General features: G+C 40.8%; 1 protein-coding gene across 1 annotated transcript in view; it reads right to left on the reverse strand.

Annotated features, from left to right (window-relative positions):
- Positions 1-1,631: 1,631 nt before the first annotated feature.
- The window catches only part of LOC104832539 (proto-oncogene tyrosine-protein kinase ROS-like), a 25,923-nt gene continuing 9,707 nt past the window's right edge, over positions 1,632-17,847 (reverse strand). Inside the window, 12 exon segments of the mRNA XM_010568777.1 lie at positions 1,632-1,637; positions 3,170-3,322; positions 3,934-4,106; positions 4,438-4,652; positions 6,171-6,271; positions 10,890-11,081; positions 12,043-12,239; positions 12,754-12,865; positions 13,742-13,902; positions 14,516-15,027; positions 15,563-15,660; positions 16,823-17,007. Coding sequence (XP_010567079.1) covers positions 1,632-1,637; positions 3,170-3,322; positions 3,934-4,106; positions 4,438-4,652; positions 6,171-6,271; positions 10,890-11,081; positions 12,043-12,239; positions 12,754-12,865; positions 13,742-13,902; positions 14,516-15,027; positions 15,563-15,660; positions 16,823-17,007 — 2,105 coding nt within the window.

Here is a 17,847-nt window from a genome sequence, read left to right on the forward strand (position 1 = left end):
AAAAAAAAAAGAGGAGAAAGAGGGGGGGGGGGGGGGGAACCCAAAGGGAACTGAACAGAGATGGGCAGCAGGACAGAGCGATGGAGAAAGAAAAAACAGGAAGAAGAACAGAGGGATAGAGAGGCAAAGAGAGGGACAGGGACCCAGACACTGGGATATAAACGGAGAGGGACAGCATGTGGGACACAAGGCTGCAGAGAGAGAGATACAGGGAAGCGTGAAGAATGACAGAGAGAAAAACAGCAGGGCAGGCAGCAGGTCAGAGAGCTGGAGAAAGAAAAAAATACTGCTGGTGAGTATGAGAGGAGAGTAGAGCCAAAAGAGATGAATGGGAAGCAGGGCAGTGGGATGCAGGCAAAAATAATGATAGGCAACAGGACAGAGGGATTGACAGAGAAGTAAGGGACGGGCAACAGGACAGAGGAATGGCATGAAAAAATACTGATGAGCAACAGGACAAAGATGTAGAGAAAAGGAAGGAGGGAGAGAAAGAAAAAGATGGGGATGGAGTGTGGGACATGGAGAGACAAAGAGCAGAACAAGGAACAAGACAGAGGGACTGGGGGCAGCGGGGGGAACCAGATGCAGATTAAGACAAAGAATTGGAGAAGGGGAAAAAATGATGATGGGCTGCTGGACAGAGATGGAGGAAGAAAAAGTAAGGGCAGAGTAGGGAAGAGAGAAAGGAAGAAAGGGACAGCTGGCTGGACAGGGGGATATAACTAGAAACAATGAGACAGGCAGGGGGACAGGGATAAAGGCAAAATAACCAGTGAGAGGAAGCAGGATGGATGGTGGGACAAAAAGATGGGGCAGGGAGCAGGACTGAGAGATGGAAGAAGCAGCATTAGGGGCAGAGGAATAGAGAGAGAGAAATACAGGTTGGAGGAAGGACAAGTGAACAGAGAGAGGAAGAGAATGACATAACCTGGATAGAGGGTGGAAGAAAGAAAAAACAGTGACAAGCAGCAGGCCAGAGGCACAAGGAGCATGGGAAAGGAAGGACAAGAGGAAGGAGAGAGGGATACAGAAAACAAGTGAGGGATAGGGAGTAAGAAAATTGAATACGGAGAAAAAGAGTGGAATGGGGAAAAAGACACTGGGATAGAGAGCAAGCAAGAGCAACAGGGAGAATGACAGGGAGATGGAGCCAGAGGAAAAACAGGGACTGAAAGCAGGACAGAGAAATGTAAATGGAAAATTAGGGATGGGGAGCAGGACTGAGGGGTGGAGAGACAACGAGGGATACCAGAGTAACAACAGAGAAGGAGGGATGGGGAGCAGCACAGTGGGGTGGAGAAAGAGAGGGATGGGGAGTGGGGCAGAGAAATGGAGAAAGAAAATTCAGTGATGGGGAGCAGGACAGAGGACTAGAAAGAGAAAAATAAGACAAGGGAGAAGACTGAGGAGCAAAGAGAGAAGAAAGGTCGAAAGAAAAGTTCAGAGAGGTAGAGAAATCCAGAAAAAGTGAGATGGAGCAAGGAAATGTAGGGTCGGTGAGCAGGACAGAGGAATAGAGAGATGGGGGGAGAAGGAGAAGAACAACACAAAGACTGTGACAGGGCACAGGATGTACAGACAGAGAAAAAGGATGGGGAACAGGACAAAGGGATTGAGAAATAAAGAAAGGGTTAGACCTGTACAAAGAGACAAAGAAGGAAAAAAAAAAAATGGCAATGGGCTAGAGGACAGAGACAGAGGAAAAGAAAAAAGGGCCAGGGAGCTGGACAGAGGAGAGAAAGTTAAAAAGGGAGAGCCAGATGGACAGGGAGGTATAGCAAGAAATGAGACAGGCAGTGGGACAGAGAAATAAAGACAGAAAAAATGGGGACAGGAAGCAGGACAGAGGGACAGGGAGAGGAAACAAGGGGCAGGGAGTAGGACAGAGGTGGAGAAAGAAGCACAGGGGCAGAAGGCTAGAAAGAGAAAAAAAAACAGAGAGGGGGGGGGGGGGGGGAGAAGGACAAGGAGCAGGACACAGATTGTGAGACAGGGACAGTGAGCAAGACAAGGTGATACAGAGAGAGAAAAAAGGGCCAGGGAGGCAGGACAAAGTGAAAGACAGGCAAAAATAAAAGATGGGGATCAGGACAGAGATGGAGGGGGAAAAGCCTAGGATGGGCAGCAGGAGAGATAGATGGTGAAGGAAAAAAAGCATTGGGCTGCAGGACAGAGATGGAGTGTGAAAAAACTGACAGGGAGCAGGATGGAGTGACAGAAAACAAAAAACCTGAAGAAGGAACAAGACAGAGAAATGGGGGGAAAGACAAGGAGAAGGACAGAGAGATGGAGCAAGAAAGGAAAAGAGGACAGGAGGCAGAACAAAGAGAAAGAGAGAGACAAGGACAGGGAGAAGGACAAAGGGATGGAATAGGTAAAAAATAGTGATGGGCTGCAGGACAGAGCTGGAGGAATTAAAAAAACAGAGCATGACAGAATGACAGAAAAAAGGGACAGAGAGCAGGACAGCACTGGAGGGAAAAAAAACTGTGATGGGCAGTGGGAGAGAGAAATGGAGAAAGAAAGAAATACTGAGGAAGAGAGAAAAGAGAAGGGACATCTAGCTGGACAGGAGGATATAGTTAGAAAGGATGGGAGAGGGAATAGGACAGAGAGAAAGACAGAAAAGATAGCAAGGAGGTAGGGCAGAGGGACAGCAAGAGAAGAAAAAAGGGACAGGGAACTGGACAGAGATGGAGAAAAAAGCAGCAGGGACAGATACAGCAAGATACGGATGGGACAGGAAGCAAGACAGAGTGACAGACAAGAATAATGACGAGAGAGAGAAAGACAGAGACTGCGAGAAGCACAGGAGGTTGGAGAAAGAAAAAGAGGTATTAGGAGCCCTGTGGAGAGGTGGAGGACAGAAAAAAAGGGCAGGGAGCAGCACAAAGGCTCAGAGAAAGAGATGAACAGGAAGGGTGGGGACAGTGAGATACAGAATGAAGAAAAACAGCCATGCGCTTTCTGTTCCAAATTCTATTACTGCAATTTTGTGCATTTGTGTGTGCAGTAGATAATTCCAAAGATATTCAGGAACATGTCCTTGCAACTCTGCCTACAGCTGACTAGCCCTGAAAGCTGCTCATTCCTCTAGGTTTCACTTGCTTACATAGACCTGGTCCCAGGACCCATTACAGGTGAGGAATGGGATTTAAAATATTAGTACCTCCTTCAGAGGGGCTCGAAGGGATACAGATGTTGGTGGTGCCTTGCCCCAGTATGTGTATGGAGTGTTGGTGAAATCAAAGAGTGCAAATGGTTCCAGCCAAACAACTTGGTAGGATGGCACTGTCAGGTTGCGGGGGAGGCACCATTCACTCTCCAAAGGCTATGAATGAAATAATACAGAGTAAAATAAAACATTTTTTTCCCCTCTCCTAAAGGCCTTCAGTTTTCCAAAATTCCCCTCACCAAGCTGGTCAACTAGATCAAGACCAAGCTTCTCTTCCTGTGAGTAATCATTGTTTCACCAGCTCCTGTGGCACTGTAGCACTGTGTAGAAATCTGCTAGCAACCTGCCCTTTGAATTTAAAGTAAAGCTTGCCAAATGTGCTAAAATTAAGTGTGGGTGAAGGCTAGATTTCACATCCAGGCAAAGGCTGTCCCACTGGTGGCTCAGAGGACACTTCTGTCTCAGAGTTACTGTGAAAGGCTCTCTCACACATCTTTGAGCACTGGGAGCTCCTTGCCTGGCACTTCACACCCCAGCAGCTAGCCCAGAGCTATTGCTAAGCCCATATTCCTCCTGTGCTGGTCTCAGTGATGGAGAAACAGGACTGTTTCCTTTATATTTACAGTTTAGTTTGGTTGCTTGACTGATTTGTAAATGCTGGAGAAGAAAAACTCTATTTCTGTTTAAAAATAGATACATCAGCAAGTAGTGCAGTAATACATTTAGATAATAAGGAGTAATTGTGTGAATATCCTCACATGTAGATTTTTTCATTTTTTTTTTTTACTTTTTACGCAGTAAAAGACAGTTCCCTTTTCCACATTTGTGGAGGGACTCCAAGTGATGTGAAAACTTGAAGAATTTCCTTTAATTCTGGAGGAAGACCCTGGCACTGAATCTGGAATCACTTTTGGTGTAAAAGAAAAAATTCCTGTCCATATAGAGAGGAAGAAATAATTATAATTTAAAGAATATGAGTAATAGGTAGACTTTCAAACCTGACTTAAATAATTAAAGTACTGTGGAAAATCCTATAAGCTGTCATTAGATAGAAACAATGAATAATACCACCATGTATTCTTTTTAGCCATACACATCAGCTTTTAAAATTGCACATTATCCAGGTATAAGCTGGTATATTTATTAATAAGTTGCTGTTGTTCTTATCTTTTGTCAAATGAATAAAGAATTTCAAGAATGAAGAATTACAGGCTGACAGTGAATACCTTTATTGAGGGGTATAGATAAAGAAAATAATGTACCTGGCAAAGGTTTAAGTGATGTATGAACAAGGATAAAGGCTGCAAACTCTGCTAGTTGCAAGAAGGGAATGCTAAGGCTCTGATTGACTTCTTGAGTTGTAATGAACTGAAGACTATTAATCCAGAACAGACGACCACTGTAGTATTCCGGTACACCCTGAGATATTTCTGAAGTACTCCATGCTGCAAATTCTGCGACGAAGGCATTACCACAACTGTGAAAACATGTATGAAATTAGCAAACTGAAAACACACGTGTAGAGAGAATGAGATTTATGTAATATTTGACACATTGATAAGTTTCTCATCATTCAAATTCTTAATACTCATGTAGGAGGCAGAAAAACAGTTCAAAAAGTTTTCTTTAAGTTCTCTAAAGCAGAACACTTTTTCATTCCCTTGATTTCATTAGAAAGCAATTATAAAATGGCTTAATATTCTGATGCATGGATACAGAAAAATTGAAAAATCAGCCCACCTTCTCTCAGCAATTCCACTGAAACGGTGGAGTCTACTTCACAGCGTGAGATTCATTCTACTTCACTAGAGCAGGTCCCCAGATGAATTTGACCCTGCTAGTTTCCTTGATAACCTTCCATTATTTATTAAATTCTATTAACATTTTCCTCCACTGGGATCACTGGTGATTTAATCTGTCTTGTTACTTCTATGTCAAAACTTACAGGCCTTTTTTGGTTCCAATTTATCTTCTGGGTAAGAGATTAAATGTGTTGTAAGAGGCATCATTTTGCCATCTCAGAATTCTCTTTCAGCTTAGACACATGCTATCCAAAACAAATTTTGAAAAGCTTTGACACACCATCAGGTCCATTAGGATGGATCGCTTCTAATCTCTCTATTCTGACACGCAGGGACAATGATTTATGTCTGCCAATTGGTTCACAATGGAGCTGCATGTTCTAGCTAAAACTAGTCAACATATTTTGATTCTGTAAATGTTTACCATTAATCATAGGAAGTTTAATAACAGTCAGAAAATTCAGCTAATTCCACACAAAGCCAGCCTGCAACATTGTGAGGACATGTAAATACAGATACTGTTCAATTAAGTTTAAGAAGTTTAATCTGATGCTTGAAAAAGAAAAAAATGGCACTTTCCATGTGAAAAGGAACAAAACCATAGTTTTATGAGCTACCACTCATCATGTACTTGGCAGTTACAGAACAAATTACCATTTTTCTCCAGGTCTTAGTATATATTCAAGCTGACCCATAAACATGGTTTTGTTTGGGTTTTTTTTTTTTTTCAACTTTGTCTTTCAGGAATAATGCAGCTATTTTGTGCTCAGGATGATCAAGAGGAAAGCCTGCTGAGTACTGATTGCTCAGGTGAGAAAGTGGTGTCAGTTCAAGTCCTCAGCTCCATGCAAGATGAACAAGTTACAGCTCCAGGCACTTGAAAACTGTCAGGTGTTGTAAATGCCAAGATAAAATAGGCAATAAATGGTGATTATTTCCTAAAGCTAAGTCTAAAAATTGATAAGCATGACCTCAGTTCAGTTGAGCTTCCATAATGTGTTTCTCTCACTGTAAAACCGTGTTAACAACCTTCTCAACATGTAGTTTGCTGTCAGCTAGCTGTGATCATTAGCTCTTTTTAGTTTAATGTTAAATTAATAACTAGTATGCCCAGCATTGGACAAAAATTTTTTAAAGAGTATCACAAAACTAGAAAATACAGACTTTCTTACCTCTGCCACACATTTACTTACTCTTCTTTGCAAAGAGAAGCTCTGTATAGGTTTAGGCATAGACTATCTTGCACAAGCCAGTAAAGAAAACCACAGGTGAGATCCAAAGTTAAACCAACCACCTAAGAAAAAAAGAGTCCAAATGGCAATTTGAACTCACCTTTGCTTCTGAGGTAAAAGCCCTTAGGCATAACTGTTGTCTAGACAGCATCATGAGTAGCTCTTTAATGACAAAAATAACATTGCTACCATGAATGTTTATTCTAACCCAAAAAGAGGTAGCACTAGAAAATAATCAGGTCCTTGGTGGACACCTATTTATAGCAGCTGATGATTTTCTAGATAGCATTTTATGAACACCTGTCACATGTTCATCCCTGGAGTATCTGAGTACTTCACATATGATGGCAATAGTGTATCAAGTGATTAATGGAACTACCTGTGAAAATTTCCACAACACCTCTGGTAATTTAACATCCTTTGTCTGAAAGAGGTGGTTGATATCCAGTCTGAAAGTCAGAATCACCTTTTGAAAGAAGTACTTCAGATCTTTTGTCTTTGTTTTCTAGCTTTGATTTTATGCATACAATATTTAACGTGTTACATTATTTATGGAAAATACGTGCAAAATTTTTATTGACTTATTTGGTTAAACAGGAAATTCATGGAATGATAGAATGGTTTGGGTTGGAAGGGACCATAAAGATCACCTAGTTCCAACCCCCTGCCATGGGCAGGAACATCTTCCACTAGACCAGGTTGCTCCAAGCCCCATCCAACCTGGCCTTGAACACTGCCAGGGATGGGGCAGCCACAACCTCTCCGGGCAACCTGTTCCAGTGCCTCACCACCCTCACAGTGAAGAACTTATATCTAATCTAAATCTGCCTTCTATTCAAAATTTACATTTTGGTAAATCATTTATTATTAAAGAAGGAGTCAGGGCGGGGCTGGGGGAGCAGGGCAGGACAAGGATGAAACAATCTTCCTGTTCATTACTTCAATATTTCATCTTCTTTTAAGGTAGGTGCAAGATTTTTTGTTTATTTTTAATAGGACCTAATATTCAAAACAGAGCTTTCTTGCTTTTGCAGTAAACAACAGATTCGGTACCATATGCAACAATAATAGAAATCGGACATCTAATAAACTGCTCTGTGAATAACAAGGAATTTGCTTCCACAAATTAGTCTGCTAAATGTTATCAAGTTCAGTTTATGTCATGTCATTAGCACAGCTTGCAAGTTTGTTAGGGGCCTCTCTGAACATGTTTTCCAGCAGGTCTCGAACTTCTCATCCAAACACTAGTTGTATCTATTCTTCCATAAGCTTAAATTTCCATTATGGATGTAAGTGGAGCAGCCTTTTTTTTTAACTCTTCATTAATAAACTGCAGAAGATGATGACAGGAAAGCAAATGCCATATCGCTTAGTTGCCTGTTGGTCCTTATGTAATCACATTCTTGACATATTTCTGTTGACATTGCATGTCAGAAAATCAAGGTCTGAATGATTGCTCCTGTAGGTTTTCCTGTTAAAAATATCTTACAGTATGTATGTGCCTGAATGCATATTTAATCAACCATGTTATATTTTATCCCATTTACCTATTCTCCCTCCCATGCTAAACAACAAATTAAATCTTCTTGAATCTACCTTGCTTTTTTAAATGTTTGGGTCTCTTTCCTTGCCCCACTTTTTTTCTGCAACTATTACATTTTCCCACAGACACACTCATCTTCTTTATCCTGATCCTGTATCCCCATTAATAAAAAGCAAAGAAATATTTGTACTATTCATCATTGGGAGTTAGTAATTTAACACCTCCTTTCTGTTATGCTTCAAAAATAGACAAACTTCTTCCATTTCATGAGAGGTATTAGTCTGGACACGATATGTAGCTGTGGTTATGCAATGTAACTCAACAGCATAAGATGCAACATAAATTTAGCTACTTGAAATACCCTTTGACTAGAAATATTAAGAGACCACACCTAGAGGGTCCTGCCCCCTCGGGCATATAACGCACTTTGCTGCTCCTCTATAAATTACTTTTGTCCCAGGCATATTGTACAGTGTAAACAACTTACTAAGTGCTTTGGAAATTCTGTGCCAGATCCTAAGCTGGAATAAATCAGAGCAGCTCTGCCAAAATCAATCAACCTATGCCAATACGCACCAGCTAAGCTAAACAACTGATTGGAAAATAAAATAATTGTCATAAAAGGATCTAGTCCCTGTGAAAGAAATTAGACTTTCAAAGCTCTGCCTTTGTATTTGTTTAGGAAACATGTCATCTCCACAGTAGTCTCTTCTATTCCCGTCACTCAGATTTCAAGGGGATACACCTATATACTGCTGAAGATCCTGTACTGACCAGCTGAACAGCAATTCTTTATCAGAAAAACAGCTAGTGAATATCAGTAAGAAGCAGCTACGTAGAGAACATGCTCTAACTGTTGGATAACAGCTATTAACTATTACATCTGTGTTTTAATACTGAGGTAAGAGGTATTCTTTTCAGGACAAAGGACTCCATTGTGCGAGGAAGAGACATATTAGTACTTGTGCAAACGTATAGTTGCATCTTTATGTGGGACAATAACAACCAGCTCAATAATTCCACCATTAAAGAATGTTGTACTGCCCTTTTTTTTCTGATGGGTTTATTTTAGGTTTTATTTTATTAAACACCTGTCAGCTATAACTGGTCACTTCTCAATCTAGACATTTTAACTTGGCTTTTTTCCTGTATGCATCACAGCAGGAGGCTGAGTTCAGGAAGTCAGTGCATAGATTAGGGGCAGCAGAGAAGCAAAAGAGGAGATGTTTGTTTGTAGGAGGTGTGAATAAGTGGATGGCTGGTATCACTGACATAGAGAAAGGTGCAGGAAAAATAAATGACAGGAGCAGACAAGCAGTCTTATTGCCGCCAAGGTTCCTGAAGACAAGAACAAGAAATTTGAGTTTAGCATGCGGCAATTCAGAGAAACAGGTAGTGAATCAAAGGAGAAGGGCAAGGAAGGTGATGTTTGCTGCTTAGAATAAACTGCAAATTGTCAGCCCTTTGCAACAGATCACCCAGAAGATATGTGATAGGTGTAAGCATGCCGTTGAGCTTGAACAGCATCTATCTTCCCATGAAGACAGTCCACACCAGCCAGCTTCCACAGAGAGGTGTGAGGCTAGTACTGGAAAATACAGTGACCCTTTGCAGCACAAACATTCCTCTCTACATGTGACAAAAGTTTTTCAGTTCTTCTGTATTTAGGTTTACAAGTATAGCAGGTGCCACACCAGAACCAGCTTTCTGTCTCCTTCCCAAACCCTCATGAAGGTAACAAAGACCTGTGAGATCAGCTGGCCTTTCTGAATGTTAGTTGCCTTTCAGAGACTAAAACAGGCCTGGCTTTTTTTATCATTAGAGAAACACCAGCCTCTTTTCCTTTGGGAAAGGAGATTGAAATGTTCTGGGGAGTGCTACAAAGCTAACCAAGAGACATAGTCCTCTGAAGTTTAGAAAGGGTCTTTAATAGAGAACCTGGCTTTAGGTAAAATGGGAGCACAGGTTGTACAATAGATGGAATAAAAACAAAGGCTTCTCTTTAGCAAGAGCTGTGTTTTAAAGAACGCTGTTGCAGCAAATAACATAGCCGAGTTGACCTCCCCAGCTACACGGGAAGGGGAAGGGACATAACATCTGCAGCTGCCGAGACCCTGGCAGATCTTTTCATGAGGTCAATATGCAGTCTCGGAGTTCCTTCGCTGCATAGGCAACACTGAATCCCACCTAGCAAGAATGAGGACAAGTCCCTAGCATGGCAAATCCCACATGGTGGCAGAGGCAGGATGGGTTTGGGGAAGGCAACATTGATCTATGAGGAGCCAGCAGTGAACCAAGGCCTTAAGAGACTTGATAGGACATCAGAGAGGAGTGAGTGGAGAAGAAAGGGATGGGAGAGGTCAGCAGAGATACAGAGGTTGTCTGTGAGGACCTCAGAGCACATCAAAAAGTCTCCGTGTAGGGAAGGACAGTTAATGGGCTCCCACATATAGCAGGGGCTTTGGTGAGCTATAGGTGGGAATGGCATCTCTATTTCCCCTCCACCAGCCTACCCCTGCATGGGACCTATTATCCACCCTAACAAAGCTAAAACAAGAACCCCCTATCCCTTTTTTCCCCTATACTATCCCCAGCCTTTACTCACTCTTCAAGAAGCCCCCTTCCCTTCTCCCTCAGGAGATGCTCTGCTCTGCAGCAGCCTCTTCTCAGCTTTCTGGAGCTCCCCAGCAGCCCGGAGCAAAGAAAGAGGGGCCAAGCTGGGGCCAGGACTGCCCCCGACTCGAGCAAGGGAGAAAGAGAAGGTGGGGAAGGGAAGGGGCGAGCTGGGGATGGAGACCCTTGAAGATCCCCAAAGCACAGGACTCAAAAGCAAGTACATTTCACGTATGGGAAGCAGAAGCATTACAACCATAAGGACATCTTTAATGTCACATTTTGTTGCAAGGGTCTAGCTTTAGAATTACGGGCCAAAGTTTTGGTACAGCTATTACATGGTTTAATTCTTACCCTGTTCTCAAAATGATATAACAATATTGCAAGAAAGGCATGTTATTCTTCTGATCATTCTGGTCATAACACATCAATTTTGACAACCATGAACATGAGATCTAACCACTAAAATACAACTCCCCGCAAACAAAAAAAAAAAGGTAAAATAAAATAAAAAATTCACTCACCTGTTTACCAGCAAACGGTAGCTGCTCTTGTAATATAAGACACTCGTCTCCATTCAGTCTTGTGCTCTCCACTGAATACAGTGTGGCCCAGTACAAATAGCCATTTACTGAATCCACTACTAGATCCTTCACTAGGAACACAACATAAGCCACAACATCCATATGGCCTCCCAGCAGTGATTTTCTGTAGATCTAGGGACAAATGAACTGCTTCTAGCATCACACCTGAATCATCAGCCATGATCAATTGAGTATACATAAGTGATTTTTCCACAGCTGTTTATCAGAAGCTTATGCAAGCCTTAGACTTTCAAAGCCTAAACCTTTTGCATTCAAAGTATAAAGATGAACAATAAGGCAAAATTATTAGTTAATGTTTGCCAGAAAGTAACAAAAGAAAAAGCTGAAATATCTCTTCCCTTTGCTTTCCCAGTTTTGGCAGCCTTCTGTCTGACAGAGTTTCTCACCCACTTCATATTCACTATTCACAAGTGTAAATGAGGGTGCAAGGCAGTGTGAAATCTGGCCTTCTAGCTCCAGTTTTTAAAACAGCTTCTCACTTTGCACTTACAAGAAATGAGAGGCATAATTTGACAGCACTGCATAAATTAGCACTGCAATTTTGAAGTCAGATACCTTTTAAATAATTCACATGTCAATGTTCCTGATATGAGAGTGTACAAAGTGCAATGGTAATTATTTTTTTATCTGTAGTGATATGTAAAATATCACAGTACAGAGGCCAATCTTGAAAATCTCTCTGTAAACAAATCGTGTCAGATTTGATTAAAATAAAGTCCATCTACTTCTTAGCTGAAATCAACTTGGCAGCCTCCATTTTCACTATCTTCACTTGTTTTTAAAATGTTGAATCCAACAAAACTGTTGATAGCATGTTTGATTTGCCTGTTTTGCACCTGGAATTCAGCATCCTGCATTAGTGAATATTAGTGAACATTTTAGCCCAAACTTTTGTATAACTCTGGAAAATCACACAAGGGAAGAAAGGCCTTCTTGTTCTACACTACAGTAGCAAAGGTCCAAATGCATCTCAAGTTGCAAGAAGTAAGGATTATCTTCCCAAATACTGTTTTATAGTCTTTCTTGTTGACTTTAGGGTTTTTTTCCTTCTAAGAAGTGCAACTATACCTACCATATTTGCTTTGCCAGCCCCATACAAGCACTGACCCAACCAGTCAAAGGCCAACATCCTTGCATTTCTGACGTAAGTAAGTATTCTGAGATAAGTAAGTATTCTCAGTGGTACACCTTCTCTTTTGTTCAATGACCAGGTCTGAACTTTCCCCATGGAATTAATCCAATAAAGAGCGTCATTATACCAGTCAAGATCTTGAAGAAAAAAGGGAAGATACTAAGCATTTCACAAATGTGTAAATAAAAAAAACTTTTTTTTTTTTAAGAATAAAAAGTAGCCAGACACTTCAGTTTTTTAAAAATCAATACAAATGAACAGTTAGGCTCAATTAACATGAAGACAGCTACTTCCGTATAAGAATACAATGTACATATATAGTACATATTTAGTACATATATAGCCCTGATGATTATAAATGTATGATATATATTGGGATGCTGGAGACAGAACTATTTAGTTCAGAGAGTTGATTTTATCTCGGCTGTAACTGTGCTGTCACTAGGGTTTCACTAAGGATTAATTTGATCCATAAAGTAGAAGAGGGTGGACACAAAGGCTTGGCTCAGTGAAGCTGCTTCACTGCACTGCATTCAAGTCTAGACTGCTGCAGTGAAAGCTCTTGTCTTTCAGTTTGTTGATGAAATTTATGGAGAGCTAATAAATGCTGACAAGTCTGTAGCAGCAGCATACAGTTTGTTTAGTATTTACCCGCAATATTTCTTATATGAGGATAGAGGAGTTCTCCTGGCCCGTAACTATCCAACCGCTGCTTCCAGAGCCCTTCAGCCCCCACTGCCAACATATATGGTTCTTCTTCAGCAGATAAAGAAAGAAAACTGCAGTTATGCACACCAACAAGCAATCGATGTATAATATTTGTATTTCAATAGCAGGGTTTTCTGCTTCTGGAAAGTTACAGAAACACAGTTAAAACTGCCCCCGCCCTAAGGAATAATTGACAAAGAAGAAAGGCATGAAAATAACATAATTTGAGAAACTCAGAGATTCGGGGCAGGTTTAGATCCAGAACAATAAGGCAGTTTAGAACCCTATTAGATGCTTAAAAACCACTGTGAGTTTGGACCTGGCCTTACCAAAGTCAGGCAAAAGTCACCCCTAATCTCAAGTGCCAGTCCAGTGCCTTAAGTTGAAAGCTGTTTTCCCCTCAGACATAGGTTATTATGGGTGAACTAGCTTTCAAAAAACATTCCAAAGATCTACAAATCTCAGGCATTGTGCACACATCCATTTCCCCCATTATCTACCCTCAAACCAAGGATTTTCAGCTTTTAGTAAGCCTGCACTGTCACATAAACTGTCATTAACCCCTAAGGCACTGCTCAAACCACTTCATCATAGAAAGTGCTTTACAGAGCACAGGAAAAGAATAATACCTCTCGTGCCTGTTCATTTGATAGTATATCAAATAATGTGTTTGGTAGTGTATTTGCATTAGAAAAAATATATAAGTATTAATAATAAATACATAATATATAATACCATTATTGTAGTTTGAGAATCTTACTACTTTAACTAAAAGCAAATTTACTTATCCTGTATTCTTTAATGTTCCTAAGACAATCCTTTTTGTGCTCCTCATTTTGCAGTCTTTGCCCGAAGTCTGGGCCTCACCAGGTGGAAAGCTGTATGTGTAACGTATTCTTCATTTCTCCTCGGCGACAAAGCAATTCTCACCTTCTTCTAAAGTTGTGCCTCTAAATGACCCCAACCACGGCCCTTCACCAGCAGGAGACAAAGCTCTGACTGACACTTCATACACGACAACCCATTCCTCCTCAGATGGGTGCTGAGATGACAGTTCCCTATCACAGGTCCAGTTCTGCCAAGCAGATAGACCTGTGAGATGCAAACAATCATGTTATTACAGAGTAGATGGTTGTAACAGATGATACGCATTCTTTGAGAAAACCTTATGTTGGAGACTCATTTCAAAAATGCCAGTATCAGGGGAATTAGGAGAGGGATAAATTAAAAATTTACACTCACTGGCTCTGGGACCAACCAAGAATAGTGGTTCGATCCCCCATGAGGTTGGAAGAACCAAAGTTTTCCCCAACCAGGTAATTTTCTGCTGTTCAAAGACACAAGCACAAAGGATAGAGACCATAGCACAGTTACTGATCAAAAGTCATTAAGTCCCTGGTATGCATTTTCTGTGTGATATCAGCAACCAGCATTACTGCTACTCCATACCACACTAGCCTTGCCTAAAATCTCTTGCAGTTGACAAGTGAGTTACCAGTATGAACTTGTATCAATTTAACCAGACAATTTAGCTATTTTACTGGCAAATCTTGGGTTAAATTTTTCAAACTGATGTAATTCTACCTTTTCCAGCAGGATCTGCTATTGAAGTCACCAAAGCCTAGCATCAGGAAAAGGGAAACCAGGAAGTTATTCCTCTAGAAAGAAAAGGAGTGGACTTTCAGGAAGAAACAGGTGAACTTACTGCTTCCAGTAGTGTGCTCAGGTGGTCTCCAGCTGATCACAGCTTGGTTCAAACCAAATAGCGCCGTGAAAAGCCAAGGAGGAGTTGGTAAAGGAAAAGGCTGGGTTGATGCCCCATAGAAAAACAAGTGGCCAAAGCCAAAGTACTCTGGATATGCCAAATTGCAATCAATAACATACTCATTGAAGCTAGAACTCCCCACTGGAGAGACCTCCTCATGGAAAACTGCCCAGCCATCTGTGACAGTAAACATGTTATCCTCATAAACAAAGCTCTCCATGTCATTAAGTGGCACGTGTGATCGCAGTGTGTGAAATTCTGAACCATCAAGAAAACCTGACACAAAGGCCTGTTCTGTTTTGTTGAAGAAAGTAAGTCTCTTAGACTGGAAGCTGATCATGAAGTCTCTCAGAGCGCTGGATTTCACTACTGGTGAAGCTGTGGAGGCAGTGCTAGGAAAGAGTGGAAGGTTTGCTCTGTATATGCCATCCTCCAGGAGACAGAAGATACAGCTGGCCACGGAGCAAAATAGACCCAAATAACTACAGTGCAACTCTGTAGATGAGTCACAAATATTTTAACAGCTCAGAGATGTGCCTGTCTTTACACAGACAATAGGAAAATACTTTTGGTGTTATTAATATACATCCTGGGAGAATTAAGCACATCACTTTCTACCTTCTGGGAATTTGGCTGCTGGATTATTGGAGAATATTCTTCCATAATACTTCAAGTGTTAAGCATGGACATTTAAAACCATAGAGCTTCATATTCATAAAAGCGCTGAATGTCTGAAAACAAAATTTCTGCATTGGAAATACTTTATCTCCTCTGCTAACACCCTAGGGAAGAAAATGCAGAAAACAACACTGCATGGTGTCACTCTTGTTCCCATTGTTTTGTAGTTTGTTATTTGTCGCCAATTGCACTTTTGCTTTGGTAAGGCAAGAGTTTGAAACAGGAACCTAGATGACTAATGAAGTGAAGAAAATTAGAGAGAAGCTTTACAGCACCTTTGACACCAAGTGCTCAAAGGAGGACACTTACCCATTACAGGGATCAGCTATAACCTTCCTAGGGGATGTCACATAAAGAGGAGCGATGTCTTCAGCTGCTGTGCACTTCTCTAAATGGCAGACGTGTATCTGGGGAACGAGAAGAAAAACTGGTGATGCATTCATAGGGTGTTTGCTAATGAGCAAACAAGCTGACCTGAGATTCCTTCAGGGCAACCAGACATGAAACACCTCTCTCACAATCCTACGTCCTTCTGGGCTCCTGAGCTGTCAGTCACCCGAGTATAACTCTTGTACACAAGTACGAAAGCATCCACGACAGCTTACCCTGAAAGAGCTGTCTATCAGCCATCCTCCTAACTTCCTACATCTAAGCTGGAGGGAAAAGCCCAATTTGGGGGGTATAGGCAAACTGTACTTTGAAAACGATCTGGCAGGGAAGGGAAGGAAGTGATTTTCTGATCCTGGGAGCAATACCTTGGGAATTCTCTAACCTGCAATGGATTCAGAAATCCCTGCCATCAGTCTGCTGTTCTACAGCTCATTTGTATCTTTTTATCACTACTGCTTTTCCTGCTTCCTGTTCCCTGAGCAGTAAGCAAAAAGTCAGACATGGCAAGAGGATTGGGGGGAAAAAAAAAAAAAAAATCACCCCCTAACCATTTAGGGGAACTTTCTAGTCCTTTGTGTGTTAGAGGACTACAAAGGTACATGCAAAGTCTGACTATTACCGTAATTCATGTTTTGTGAGTAGGGAATCAAGTGCAGGGTTGCCATCTACATTTTTACATCAAGTTCAAACAGTTGTAATCTGAGTTGCCATCACTGGTATGAAACACTTTCCCTCTTGAACATCTTTTGCCAGTTATGAAGGGCATTATAATCACCAACTAGTTATCTGACCACCTTCCTGAGGCAGAATAGGAACTGAAGAGGCTAGATGGAGAACCAAGTAACAGAAACAAAGTCATTTAGATTGGGTATGAGGTGGGTGTGAAGTCAGTCACAAAAACAAAGCAGTTAAAACCAAAGCTTTTTATGTCCTAAGGAGAAAAATAAGACAAGGAGACAGAGTTCATATAGCCTGTTTGTTTTAAATACAACCTGACATTCAAGCCTTTCTTCTTTTTTAAAAATCTGAAATATATGAATATTATTAAAGTAAAAAATCTGTTTCTATAATTATATTTTGTGCATGCATATCTATCTATAAATCATATTTTCTCATGTAAAATAAATCACAGTAATGGTTCAAATGAAATAAGAAATTAATTAAGCCCTAGAGCACTACCTTTTCATTCATGACAAAGTATATTCTCTGGTACAGCCAGTCTACTGAGATGGACGTAATATTCCCTCCGCCAGCATAAAAGAGCATTAGGTCAGATACATCAGACATATTTGCAGCTCCTTTCACCCAGACTGAATTCCCCTCAGAAAAATAGACAACTTGCTGATAGACATTCACAGAAATTCCTAAAAATAGAAAGATATGTGCACACAGATAATATAAGAAATAAGTTTCATTTTTTCAGTTACTTTTTCTACTTGCCTTAAAAAGAAGTATTCTCCAATCTGCAACCCAACATCATTGAGAAAAGTTAACTGTTTTTTCTCCTCCATTTCTAGTCTTCTTTCTGATAATAAGGAAGCTTTCCCATTTGCTATGTAAGTGACATTATTATAGACAATTGCCCTTCAGAAAGGTAATCAGACAAAAAAAAGGATATGTAACATGCAAACCAACTGACACGATTGTCCCTCTCTGGGGCAAACATGCAACTGGCATCTCCTCACAAAGCACCATTCACTCTAGAATTCAAGCTAGACATTATCTGTGCCACCCCTGTACTATCAAAGGGTATTTAGTCAGGAGCAACATTCATTCTCTGGCATCTTTGTGGCTCTGTGAACTTCGGTAGATAAACTCAGATTGCCACATTGTCTCCAAGGACCAAATACAGAACCAGTGTAGATAAGAAATATTAGAGTGGCAAGTAATTTGAGAAAACATGGTTGTGTGGTAGCTTAGGCTACTAAATGCATCATTATAGAGCTCTGTGCCCCAGACTAGCTAACACATTAGCACACTCTTCAGCCAGTATCTTTTGACACTTCATATTATTTAAGTCTTAAGTTGGAACCACTTCACTTCCCCAAATTCATGTTGAGAAAATACAGTCATTAATCATAGGGAAACGTCTGCTTTGGCTTCATCTTACCTCGGTTTAGATACCTACTATGTAAAACTTCAGCTCTGAAGTAGCTGCCTAGATTCAGTGAAGAAAAAGTTGCACTGGGGAAAACAATTCATCT

The sequence above is a fragment of the Haliaeetus leucocephalus genome, unplaced genomic scaffold (assembly GCF_000737465.1).
Source record: "Haliaeetus leucocephalus isolate CR32 unplaced genomic scaffold, Haliaeetus_leucocephalus-4.0 Scaffold256, whole genome shotgun sequence".
NCBI classification, from domain to species: domain Eukaryota; kingdom Metazoa; phylum Chordata; class Aves; order Accipitriformes; family Accipitridae; genus Haliaeetus; species Haliaeetus leucocephalus.